Here is a 13,429-nt window from a genome sequence, read left to right on the forward strand (position 1 = left end):
GTCCTGGGCACTTTTTCTTAGGAAGTTGGTTAATAGCTTGGTTTATTTCTTTTTCTGAGATGGGACTATTTAGACTACTTAATTCTTCCTCTGTTAATCTGGGCAAGCTATATTTTTGAAGGTATTCTTCCATTTCATTTAAGTTATCAAATTTATCGGCATAAAGTTGAGCAAAGTAGCTCCTAACTATTGTTCTAATTTCCTCTTCATTAGTGGTGAGTTCACCCTTTTCATTTTCAAGACTATCAATTTGCTTTTTCTCTTTCCTTTTTTTAATCAGGTTTACTAAGGGTTTGTCTATTTTGTTGGTTTTTTCATAAAACCAACTCTTAGTTTTATTAATTAATTCAATAGTTTTTTTACTTTCAATTTTATTAATCTCACCTTTTATTTTTAGAATTTCCAGTTTTGTGTTTGTCTGGGGGTTTTTAATTTGTTCCTTTTCTAGCAATTTTAGTTGTAAGCCCAATTCGTTGGCCCTCTCTTTCTCTATTTTATGCAAGTAGGCCTGTAGAGATATAAAACTTCCCCTTATTACTGCTTTGGCTGTATCCCACACATTTTGGTATGATGTCTCATTATTGTCATTTTCTTGGGTGAAGTTATTATGTCTATGATTTGCTGTTTTACCCAACCATTCTTTAGTATAAGATTATTTAGTTTCCAATTATTTTTTGGTCTATTTTCCCCTGGCTTTTTATTAAATGTTATTTTGATTGCATTATGATCTGAAAAGGATGCATGTACTATTTCTGCCTTACTGCATTTGATTTTGAGGTTTTTATGCCCTAGTATATGATCAATTTTTGTATAGGTTCCATGAACTGCTGAGAAGAAAGTATATTCCTTTCTGTCTCCATTTAGCTTTCGCCAAAGATCTATCATATCAAACTTTTCTAGTATTCTATTTACCTCTTTGACTTCTTTCTTATTTATTTTGTGGTTTGATTTATCTAATTCTGAGAGTGCAAGGTTGAGATCTCCCGCTATTATAGTTTTGCTATCTATTTCCTCTTGCAGCTCTCTTAATTTCTCTTTTAAGAATTTAGATGCTGCACCACTTGGTGCATATATGTTTAATATTGATACTGCTTCATTATTGATGCTGCCCTTTAGCAGGATATAATGCCCTTCCTTATCTCTTTTAATTAGATCAATTTTTGTTTTTGCTTGATCTGAGGTGAGGATGGCTACTCCTGCTTTTTTGGTTTTGCCTGAAGCATAATAGATTCTGCTCCACCCTTTTACTTTTAGTTTGAATGTCTCACCCTGTTTCAGGTGTGTTTCCTGTAAACAACATATAGTAGGATTCTGACTTTTAATCCAGTCTGCTAACTGCTTCCTCTTTATGAGGCAGTTTGCCCCATTCACATTTATGGTTAGAAGGACTAATTCTATATTGCTTGCCATCCTATTAACCCCTGCTTATGCTTTTCCCCTTTCCTTCCTTTTACCCTCCTATCCAGTATTAAACTGGTGAACACCACTTGCTTTTCACAGCCCTCCCTTTTTAGGATCCCTCCCCCACCTTAAAGATCCTCCCCTTATTTTACCCCTTTTCCTAGAAATTACTGTATTCCCTTCCCCTTAGCTTACTCCTTCCCTTTCACTTTTCAATGAAGTGGAAGAAGTTTCACCATAAATCGAATATGTCTATTGATACACGCTATGTTCATCTCCCTTCTTTCTTTCTCTCAGATATAATAGGTTACCTTTGCCTCTTCATGAGATGTAGTACCACCACTTTATACTTTTTTATGATATAATCTCCTTTCCACCTCTAGTTTCTAAGACAAATTGTACATATGTCCTTTATATATTTTTTTGACAGAAGTATAGTTCTCAAGATTTCTTTTTACCTTTTTAGAAATCTCTTGAGTTCTGTATTTGAAGATCAAACCTTTTATGTAGGTCTGGTTTTTTCATCAAAAATAGATGGAATTCATTTATTTCGTTAAATGTCTATCTTCTTCCCTGGAAAACGATGCTCATTCTTGCTGGGTAAGTTATTCTTGGCTGCATACCAAGTTCCTTAGCCTTTCGGAATATCATGTTCTAGGCCCTGCGTTCTTTTAATGTGGACGCTGCTAGATCCTGGGTTATCCTTATTGTTGATCCTCCATATCTGAATTGCTTTTTTCTAGCAGCTTCCAATATCCTTTCCTTTGTCTGATGGTTCTTGAACTTGGCCACTATATTTCTTGACGTTTTGATTTTAGGGTCCCTTTCAGTAGGTGATCGATGAATTTTTTCAATGTCTATTTTACCCTCTGTTCTCTTTGATAATTTCCTCGAAAATGGTGTTCAAGCTCTTTTTTTCCTCCCATTTTTCAGGGAGTCCGATTATTCTCAAATTGTCTTTCCTGGATTTGTTTTCCAGGTCTGTTGTCTTTCTGGTAAGGTACTTGACATTCTTTTCAATTGTTTCATTTCTCTGGTTTTGCTTGACTACCTCTTGGTTTCTCCTTGAGTCATTCATTTCTACTTGTTCCAGTCTAATTTTCAATGATGTATTTTCTTCACTCACTTTTTTTATATCTCTTTGTAATTGTCCAATTGAGTTTTTATCTTCTATGGAATTTTTTTCCATTTTATCCATTTTATTTTTTAGAGAGCTGATTTCTTTTTCCAGCTCACTAATCCTGTTTTCCTTGGAGTTGTTTACCTTTTCCAGCTCACTAATCCTGTTTTCCTTGGAGTTGTTTACCTTTTCCAGCTCACTAATCTTGTTTCTCAATGATTTGATTTCTTTATCCACTCTGTCTTTGAATGCATGGGATAACTTCTCCAGGCTCTCTTGCCAAGCTTCCCTTTCATTTTCCCATTTCTCTTCCAGCTCTCTTGTGAGAGCCTTTTTGATTTCCTCTATGAGGTTCTTTTGTATTGAGGAGCAGCTTATATCCCTCCCAGGGGATACATCTGGGGACAGTCTGTTCTAGTCTCCTCAGCATTTGAAGTCTGCTCCCTCTCCACACAGAAGCTGTCAATGGTTAGAGCCCTTTTGAATTTTTTGTTCATTTTGTCAGAGTAGGAATCAAAGAAAACAAACTGACAAGAGAAACAATTGGTCTGTTTTGTGGGGGATGGGGCTGGATGGTATTAATGGGCTTCCTCTACAGACTGGGGGTAGGGCAGCAGAGAGCCACTAACAGAACAGCAATGACTGTACTGAGTCTGCGCTCTGAGGCTCCGAGAACGCACCGAGTCAGTCCAGGTGGGGGTTGGGGGTGGCCCGGTTCTGAGAGATGCTGGCTTTCTGGGGTTTTAATCTTCACCTCCGGTGTTTACACCCTCTCCGCTGCTCCTAGCTTGCTGCCAAGACGGAGCATCCACACTGGGGCAAAAGCCCTTTCACAGAAACGGTAGAGATCACACCCCTCCCCCTCTGGTCTGAGCTGTGTGAGCTGCCAGTCTTGCTCTCACTGCCTGCCCTCAGTCTGTGCCCAGTCTGATTGACCTTCCCCCGAGCAAACACAGATCTTTTCTGGCGACTTTCAAGGATGTCTTCTCTTGGTGATTATTTGTGGATTTCTTTCTGGGTCAAGCATTAAGTCAGAGGCTTGTCATGAAGTAAGTTCTGAGAGAAAACGAGGAGCTCAAGCAGCTGTCTGCCTCCACGCTGCCATCTTGGCCAGAAGTCGAGGATGTGAAATTTCGGGGAATCAATAGTGCGTACCAAATGTTGAGGGGTGAGAGATACCCTAACAGCAACGGGGTCCCCAAGCCAGTATCACAGGTTTTTGTAAATGCAGTCCCAATCTCCAAGCAGGATTTTTTTGGCAACAAATAGGTTTATTCACTGAGACACTATTTTCCTTAGGGGAGTGCTTCCTGATTAGGAATTAGCAAAAGTTTGGGTACATAATTATATATATATATATATATATATATATATTCTATATATTTTGGAAATGAAGGCCTATGGTTTTTCAATAGCATATATTGAAAAGGCAAGTAAATATTGATGCAATATAGTAATGATTTTTGTAGTCCCCTGGTTTTAGGGGGGCTTCTGTTCTAACAATAAGTCAGTAATCCTAAATCTTCTGGCTTTGGTGTCTGCTTCAGGGATTTCCCACACTCCTCAATTCATTGCTGACTGATAATTTGGTCAGTGAGAACCAAATTTTGGAGACTGCTCTCTGGCCCTACCTATAGACCATAGAATTAGCATATCAGACATAAATGTGCTCCTTGCTTCTGTTTCTTTGCTAATTTCTTTTGGAACTTAATCTGTTCATAATGGTGTTAATAATTACAATAAAACTTTGCCTCTTCACTAGGAAATGGGTTAAAATTTGCAAATTCTTTTTTTTTTTTCTTTTTAAAACTTTATTTTCAAAACAAATGCATGGATAATTAGACAACATTGACCCTTGCATAGGTTTGTGTTTCAGAAAGTAAATGATTAAGAAAACAAAATGCAAGCATATAACAAAAAGAATGGGAATGTTTTGTTGTGATCCACATTCAGTTCCCACAGACCTCTCTCTGGATGCAGATGGCTCACTTCGTCACAAGATCATTGAAACTGGCATCAGTCATCTCATTGTTGGAAAGGTGTTCATCAGAATTGATGATCATATAATATTATTGTTGCTGTGTACAATGATCTCCTGGTTCCGCTCATTTCACTTAGCATCAGTTCATGTAGGTCTCTCCAGGCCTCTCCAAAATTATCCTCCTATTCATTTCTTATAGAACAATAATATTCCACAACATTCATATACCATAACTTATTCAACCATTTTCCAACTGATGGTCATCCACTCACTACACTGTCTATGATCCTAAACTTTTGGGGTCCCTTTCCCAACCTCAACAAACTCAGTTGAACTCAGTTAAATAGTATACAAAATATATTCCAAATTAGCCATGTTGCGCCCCCCCCCACACACACACAAATAGGCAAAAACAAGAAAAAGAAAGTGGAAAAAATTGTACTTACATTTATACTTAAAATTTCATCTTTTTCTGAACTTGGATAGATAGCATTGTTCACTCAAAGTCTTTTGGAATTAGATCATTGTATTGAACAGGGTAACTAAGTCTTTGACAGTTGATCTTTAAAATATTGCAATTGCTATCTTTGATGACTATGTTCTGCTCATTTTTCACTATGTTTTAGTGTTTCATAGAAGATTTCTCAGTTTTTCTGAAACCATCTTACTTTCTTAAATCATAGTAGTACTCTCTTATAATCATATACTCCAATTTATTCAGCTGTTCTCCAGTTTGATGGGCATCTCCTTAATTTCCAATTTTTTTTTAATCACTAACAGAGTGGATGTGTGTGTGTGTGTGTGTGTGTGTGTGTGTGTGTGTGTGTGTGTGTATGTGTGTGTCTATATGCATACAGGTTTGTATAGGTCTTTTTTCTTTGATCTCTTTGAAATATAGATCTAATAGTGTTACTGAATCAAAATATTTGCAGTTTTATATTCCTTTGGGCACAGCTCCAGAATGGTTGGACCAGTTCACAAAACTATGAACCGTGCTATCATGTCCCTGTTTTTTTACATCCTTTACAACATTTTTCTTTTCCTTTTTTGTCAGTTTAGTTAATCTGATAAGTAAAAGGTGATGCCTAAGAGCTGTTTTAATTTGCATTTCTCTAAACAATAGGTCTTTTTTTTTTTTTTTTTTTTTTTTGGCATAACCATAGATAACTTTTGATTTCTTCAGAGCATTGCTTGTTTATATCTTTTGATATAAATTTATCAATTGGGGAATAGCTCTTATTTTTATAAATTTGGTTCAGTTCTACATATATTTGAGAAATGCAGTTTTTGTCAGACAAACAATGTAAAAATTTCCTACTCCCCACCTCCCAACCCTGGTTTTCTGCTTTAATGAAAGATTTTTAAAGATGTGGAAGACATGGATTCAGACCAATTCCAATAGACATGTGGTAGAGAGAGCCATCTGGACCTAGAGAGAGGACTGAATATGGATTACAACATAGTAATTTCACTTTGTTGTTTACTTGCCTTTTTTTTTTTCTTTCTCATTTTTTTCCTTTTTTGATGTGATTTTTCTTGTTCAGCATGATAAATGTGGAAATATGTATAGAAGAATTGCAAATGTTTAATATATATTGGATTACTTGCTATTGGGGGGAAGGAGTGAGAAAAATTTGTCACACAAGGTTTTATAAAGTTGAATATTGAAAACTCTTTGCTTATATGCAATTATTTTTAAAAAATGTGCAAGATCTGGACATGTTTATAAGTAGCAAGTAAAGCAGCAATAGATAGATGAGTTTGAAAGTTAGAGAGGAGAAGGGGTCATTGGATGGTTAAGATATGTAGCAAAGACTGGGATAGAAGAAAAATGCAGAGGGCTTGACTTTAGTGAGGAGGAGGGTTTTCTTTATAGGAATGTGAAACAAAGGAGGATAGATTATATGTTGAACTCAAAGGCTTTTGAGATATTAAATGGGGATGAGCTCATTTTATGACAAATGTCTTCTGTTTTGTTAATAAAATTTGTCAAAATTCTCTTCAGTGAGAGAATAGGAGGAGATACTTGAGGGGAAAAAATATATGGAACAGCAGGTGTAAGGAATTAGGAGCTGCTGAGGTTAAGGGGTTGAAGTCAGACTCTTCATAGACTGGTGGACTAAATTAATTGAGAAGTTTAGCAAATTAATCCCAAAAGGGGGTTAGTGGGAAAGGGGATTGCATTATTGAGTAGTGGACTAACGCTAAAAGAGATTAAGCACCCCAGAAAGTATTAGCAAAGATCTATATAGTATATGCAGATTTTTTCATTGGGGAAATAAAACTTCTCACATCATAATTTGGCTTTTTGATTGGATACAATAAGGTGGAGTTAGTTACCAGAGACCCTGGGGTGAGACACTAATCAAAAGTCCTCTGAAAGAAAAAGTTTACTTTGTAATGCTAGAGAAACTAAGGCAAGTTAGAGATTAGAGAGTTTTTAATATTTTATTTGAAAGAGATTGATTTACTGGGACCAAATGGATCCATGAGTTGGATGAGACTATCGTCCCCAAGAATCCAGCACCAAAGTGAGTTCTATATGACATATATATGCAGGTGCCTCAGCTTACAGGGGTAGACCGAGGCAGAGTGCTGAGAGAGCAGGAATGGGACTATCAATCCCATTCTGAGGGGGTAGGAAGAAGTACAGGACATCCTGATAAACTGGGATTACAGAATGGGGAGAGGCACCAGACATTCTGATAATGTCTAACATAGAAGGTCTTTGTCCTTATCTGGATCATCATGATTAGGAGGGAGAGGTGGTTTTGCAGGATTGAGCTGAACAGTTAGGAACAACAGTTAGACAACAATTCAGGGAAAGTGAGGTAGGTCAATAAAAGAACTGTGGCACAACAACTTAAGAAATAAAGGCCTAAACAAAATCAAAAGGTTCCACTTATAATCCTATCTATGTTCTTTGCTGCTTGCTTCAGAATAGGTAGGCTTTGGAATTATTTACAGAGATTCAGGCTTTTTTGCAGGAAGAGTTTAAAAAAAAAAAGTAAATAAAAAAGTTTAAAAAGCAAAAAAGAAGAGGTAATCCCTAGAGTGTTCTGGGGAAGAGTAGGACCAACTGAAAAAAGAGCTGAATAAGTGAGGGTTTAGTTGAGATTAGATCAAAATAGATTTTTAGCTGCTGGAGATTTGTGAGGGCATTTAGTACAATTCTCTTATTTTTTGCAATAAAAGAAACTTGAGATAACATAAATATATAATGGATCTAATTAGTAGTTGTATATGACTTCTCAAGGAACCACACTTTGAGTGAGAACAGAGAATGTGCATAGTCCATTATTCCTAATTTGAGATTTGAAAAAGGACTGAGAGACATGAATGGAAATAAGATAAGGGAGCAAAGGATTAGAAATGGAACACATTTTATAAAGAACATAGATTTTCTGTAGCTTTAATTTGCTTTTGCTATCTTATTTTAGTTATATAATGATATCTACTTATTTACATAATGAAATTGTTACTCATATGTTGTAGTAGTTACCAATAATTAGAACTCAGTACTGAATTCTTTTGACATAGTATCACATTACTATTGCTATTTATGTAATAAAAAGTAGGTCAATATTCAGCAAAATGCTGTACCTATTAAGGATAGTCTTAGAATTTCCATTTTTGTTCTTATAGAGATTAGTCTTTTTTTTTTTTTTTAAACGTGTGTGTGTGTGTGTGTGTGTGTGTGTGTGTGTGTGTGTGTGTTTCCTACATCTTAATGATTAAGCTGTCCCTATTTGCTGGGATTGAATGCAAAGAAATTTTAGGGTTACATAGTAATAGTGAAAAATTACTTTGTAACCTTTATAATTCTTCTTGGACTGAAAATAAATTAATTGCCATCTTTCCTTATGTTTCAGTCACAGTCCAATTATTTATATACTGCAGAGAAATGAGGTATTTCAGTGCCCCTCCCCCCCCAAAAAGTAAAGTTGCATATACATATTGGGTTTAAACATTTTGAAATTTAATTTTTTTTTCATAGCCAGAATTTAAATAAAAATGTGGGAAAAATCCCAGTCAGAAAAATATTGATTACACTTTCCTCTTCTAATCTAGGAAAATAAAGCATGTCATTTTCGAATGAAATTTATTTCTCTCCTGGTTGATGATTGGAAACCTATGTCCTACAATGTAGGACTTCATAATTTTGAGAAACTTCTGATGATGGAAATCATTCTTTTTTTTTTTTTTTTCCTGAGGCTGGGGTTAAGTGACTTGCCCAGGGTCACACAGCTGGGAAGTGTTAAGTGTCTGAGGGAAGATTTGAACTCGAGTCCTCCTGAATTCAAGGCTGGTGCTCTATCCACTGGGCCACCTAGCTGCCCCTTGTGGAAATCATTCTTAACATAAAATCATATATATATATATATAAAAGGAGGAGAAAATTGCTATGTGAAAGTCTAAATTGGAAAAGAAAAAGGGTGATTATGTTGAACATGTGTCCCCAAAGATTTTAATATGTAGAAATCTCCATGATAAGTCTAATTTCTATAAATCACAGCTATGTGAATGTAGTTTCATTCTAATAGATTGTTTTTTTTGGGGGGGGTCATTTCTTTCAGGGTAAGTGAGGAAAAGGAAGTGACTGAAGAACGCCTAAAAGCTGAACAAGAGTCATTTGAGAAGAAGATCAGACAGCTAGAAGAGCAGAATGAGCTTATCATCAGAGAAAGGGAAGATATCCTTTTGAAAAATCCTTTATCTCCTAAAATGTAGATAGATCCATTATTTCATGAAGAAACTGTGAATGCCACAGAAATAATTGTTCTGATTTAGGTAGGGAATAAATCTGCATGTATTGTCATTCTCAGGCAGTCAGAGAGACAACTTGTCTGCATGGGTGGCTGCTTCCTTTGAGCTTGAAATGGCCCTCCAGCTGTTCTACCAAAGGCATTGTGCTAGGAAAAATATATTTGTCAGTGGAAATTGACAATAAGAAATTTTGGTGTTGAATTATAATTTGGGGACCTTATTGAATTCTCTCATGTTGTAATTGAGGTTGAAAGCTTTTTTAAATTGGTGTTCCATACCTCTGAGAGTCCTGAAAGGCACAGAAAGAAGTTGTAAGAATAAAAAATCCTCTGGACCTTGATGTGTTGAGATGTAAGAGACAAATATTTCCAAAACAACATTAATATCCTCACAAAGCTTCTATAAATTGGGATAGAGGATAGGGTGGGAGTGAGAAAGTAGAAAGGTAGGCTTTTATAATGGGAACCTCACTTGTGGTATTTTTTATCATGGCGGTATCAGACATGAGGGTTGAAATGGGAATGAAGTGAAATTAGGTCCCTGAATGTTTAGTTTTTTTCTCTAAGTAACATAGGGATGTCAAGTAATTCCTATGTCTTCTATACCTTTTAAAAGCCTTACTTGATAATTTCATTTACAGGCATAATTAGATTTAGATTTTTTTTTTTTTTTTTTCCTGAGGCTGGGGTTAAGTGACTTGCCCAGGGTCACACAGCTGGGAAGTGTTAAGTGTCTGAGGGAAGATTTGAACTCGGGTCCTCCTGAATTCAAGGCTGGTGCTCTATCCACTGGGCCACCTAGCTGCCCCTATATTTAGATATTCTAAAGCCCACCTTCTTAAATTGTGGTTCACAACCCCATATGAAGTCTAGTAATCGAATATGGGTTGTCACATTATGCTTTAGTAAATGTTTGGTTTGTATGCCTATTTTTTATACCTATATATCCAGGGTAACATAAAAATTTCTCAGGGGGAGAAAAAATCATGAGTGAAAAAAATTTAAGAAGCCCTATTCTATAGTGCTACTATGTAAGAGGAAAACTTTTTTTTTTTTTTTTTTGGGGAGGTAGAAAACTATTCTGAGAAAGGGAAGGCCAACATTTTTATATGTACCTAGTAAAGGCTATGGGATCTTTTTCAGTTTAATGTCCATTAATTATTTTAGAAAATTTGGTTCTGTCAGCAGATTTCTCCATCAATAGGAATTCTTTTGTCCATGGCTATAGGAAACTGATAACAAAAGTTGATCAGACCAAGAAAATTGGGCTTCTCTTTTAGCTTCATTGATCAAGCTCCTTTGTATCCATCAAACTAATCCTACAGAGTATATTGGAACTTCCTCCTCATTCCATTTCCCACTGAGAGGTTTTTATTCCCTCCCATTACAGGTTCTCTAACAATGTTGTTATTATAGGGTACAGGATCCTTATAAGTAGCTATGTAGGTAATCAAGTTCCTGTTCTTTTGTACTACAATTCCTTTCTCTACTTCAGTAATGAATTTAACTACAAAATCATAGCAATTCATGAGAACAAAAGTTCACATCTTCTAGTCCAGGTATAGCTGAGGCCAGTACAGGGACTCATGCTGGAGATTAGAATGCAGTGAAGAATTTGTATTTCATAAATGCAATAAAAACAACTTTACTTCTGAGAAGATTAAAAAGGATATAATTCCTAATTAAATTAAAACTCTTAGTGCTTGGGGTGAAGGATTGTGAGATGGCTGAGGATGGTTAGTGGTAAACATAATCAAGCATATATTAATTGTTGGTGTGTACTAAACATTGTTCCAGGCACTGGGGATACAAATATAAATATTGATGAAAAAAATCCCTACACCAAAGAAGCTATTATGGTGAGTAATTATATTTCATAATGTGAGCAAAGGAGAACCTTTAATAGGATTGACTAGCCCCTGTGTCACTGAGTGCATACCAATCTTTGGGTTATTTTCTTTCTTTTTTTTTCCTAGTAAATTTATTTGTTTTTAATACACATTGCTTTGTGAATCATGTTGAGAAAGAAAAATCAAAGCTAAAGGGAAAAAACCATAGGAAAGATTAAAAAAAAAAAACACAGAAAAAAGAAGTGAACATAGCATATATTGATTTATATTCAGCCTACTTAGTATGTTTTCTGGATGCAGATGGCATTTTCTGTACAAAGTCTATTGGAATTGCTTTGGATCATTGAACCACTGAGAAGAACCAAATCTTTCATAGTTGATCATTACATGTTCTTGCTGTTGTTGTATGCAATATATTCCTGGTTCTGCTTGTTTTGTTCAGTTCATGTAAATCTTTCTAAGCCTTTCTAAAATCAGCTTATTCATCATTTCTTATAGAACAATAATACTCCATTTCCTTCATGTACCACAGCTTGTTCACCCATTCTCCAATTGATGGGCATCTACTCATTTTCCAATTCTTTGCTACCACAAAAAGAGCTGCTACAAACATTTTTGCGCATGTGGCTCCTTTTCCCTCCTTTATGATTTCATTGGGATACAGACTCAATAATGTCACTCTGGGTCAAAGGGTATGTACAGTTTTATAGTCCTTTGGGCATAGTTTCAGATTGTTCTACAGAATGGTTGGATTATTTCACAATACTACCAACAATGCATTAGTGTCCCAGTTTTCCCACATCCCCTCCAACATTTGTCATTACCTTTTCCTTTCATCTTAGCCAATCTGAAGTGATATCTCAGAGTTAATTTTTTCACATAACTATAGATGGCTTTAATTTCGTCATTTGAAAATTGTCCGTTTGTATCCTTTATCATTTGAGGAATGACTTGTATTCTTAAAAATTTGACACCATTTTTTATATGTTTTAGAAATGAAACCTTTATCAGAAATACTGGCTAGAAAGATTTTTTCCCAGCTTTGAATTTCCCTTTAAATCATGTTTCTGTTGGTTTTGTTTGTGCAAAAACTGTTTAATTTATTGTAATCAAAGTTGTCCATTTTGCCTTTCATAATGCTCTCTGGTGGTTCTTTGGTCATAAATTCCTCCCTTTCCCAAAGATCTGATAAGTAAATTATCACTTGTTCTCCTAATTTGTTTATGGTATTATCCTTTATGTCTAAACTACATACCCATTTTGACCTTATTTTGGTATGGGATGTGAGATGTAGGTGTATGCCGAGTTTTTGACATGTTTTTTTCAGTTTTCCCAACAATTTTTGTCAAATACTGAGTTCTTATTCTAGAATCTGGAATTTGGGTGTTTATCAAATACTAGATTGCTATAGGCCTTTATTATTGTGTCTTGAGTATCTAATCTATTCCACTAATCCACCACTGTATTTCTTAGTCAGTACCAAATGGTTTTGATGACTGCTGCTTTATAAAATAGTTTTAGGTTTGGTATTGCTAAGCCACCATCCTTTGTATTTTTTTTTCATTGATATTCTTGACCTTTTATTCTTCCAGATGAATTTTGTTCTATAAAATAATGTTTTGGCAGTTTGGTTGGTATGGCAGAACAAGTAGATCAATTTAATTGTCATTTTTATTATATCAACTTGGCCTACCTATGACCAATTGCTATTTTCCCAATTGTTTGTATCTGACTTTATTTGTGTGAGAAGTGTATTGTAATTATGTTCATATAGTCATTGGGTTGTCTTGGCAAGTAGGCCCCCCCCCCCAAAGTATTTATTTTGTTTGCAATAATTTAAAATTGAATTTTTCTTTCTATCTCTTGATGATGGGCTTAGAAATGCTAATGATTTGTGTGGATGGGCTATTTTGTTATTCTTCTTTCTTACCAGCAGAATGATTTCAGAAAGGCCTGGAGAGACTTACGTGAACTGATGCTAAGTGAAATGAGCAGAACCAGGACCTGATCATTGTACATGGCAACAGGATTTTACAGTAATCAGTTCTGATGTCTGTGCTCTTTTCAACAATAAGATGATTCAGACCAGTTCTAATCATCTTGTGATGAAGAGAACCATCTGCACCCAGAGAGAGGACTGGTTGTGTCCTGAGTGTGGATGACAACATAACATTTTCACTCTTTTTGTTGTTGTTTGCTTGCATTTTATTTTCTTTCTCACTTTTTTTTCCTTTTTGATCTGATTTTTCTTGTGCAGCAAGATAATTGTATAAAATATATGCATATATTGGATTTAACATTTTAAAAACAT

At 35.4% G+C, this 13,429-nt stretch overlaps 1 protein-coding gene across 7 annotated transcripts in view; it reads left to right on the forward strand.

The window, feature by feature from the left end:
* Positions 1-13,429, forward strand: part of KIAA1328 (KIAA1328 ortholog) — a 525,281-nt gene that overhangs the window by 62,795 nt on the left and 449,057 nt on the right. For all 7 annotated transcript variants that reach the window (XR_012484390.1, XR_012484391.1, XM_074279230.1 and 4 more), the window contains one exon: positions 9,080-9,195. Coding sequence is in view for 5 of the 7 variants with exons in the window: in XM_074279230.1 (XP_074135331.1) it covers positions 9,080-9,195 (116 nt within the window). In the remaining 2 variants the exon portion in view is untranslated. The remainder of the gene's footprint in view (positions 1-9,079; positions 9,196-13,429) is intronic.

Source organism: Sminthopsis crassicaudata, chromosome 1 (assembly GCF_048593235.1).
Source record: "Sminthopsis crassicaudata isolate SCR6 chromosome 1, ASM4859323v1, whole genome shotgun sequence".
Taxonomy (NCBI): domain Eukaryota; kingdom Metazoa; phylum Chordata; class Mammalia; order Dasyuromorphia; family Dasyuridae; genus Sminthopsis; species Sminthopsis crassicaudata.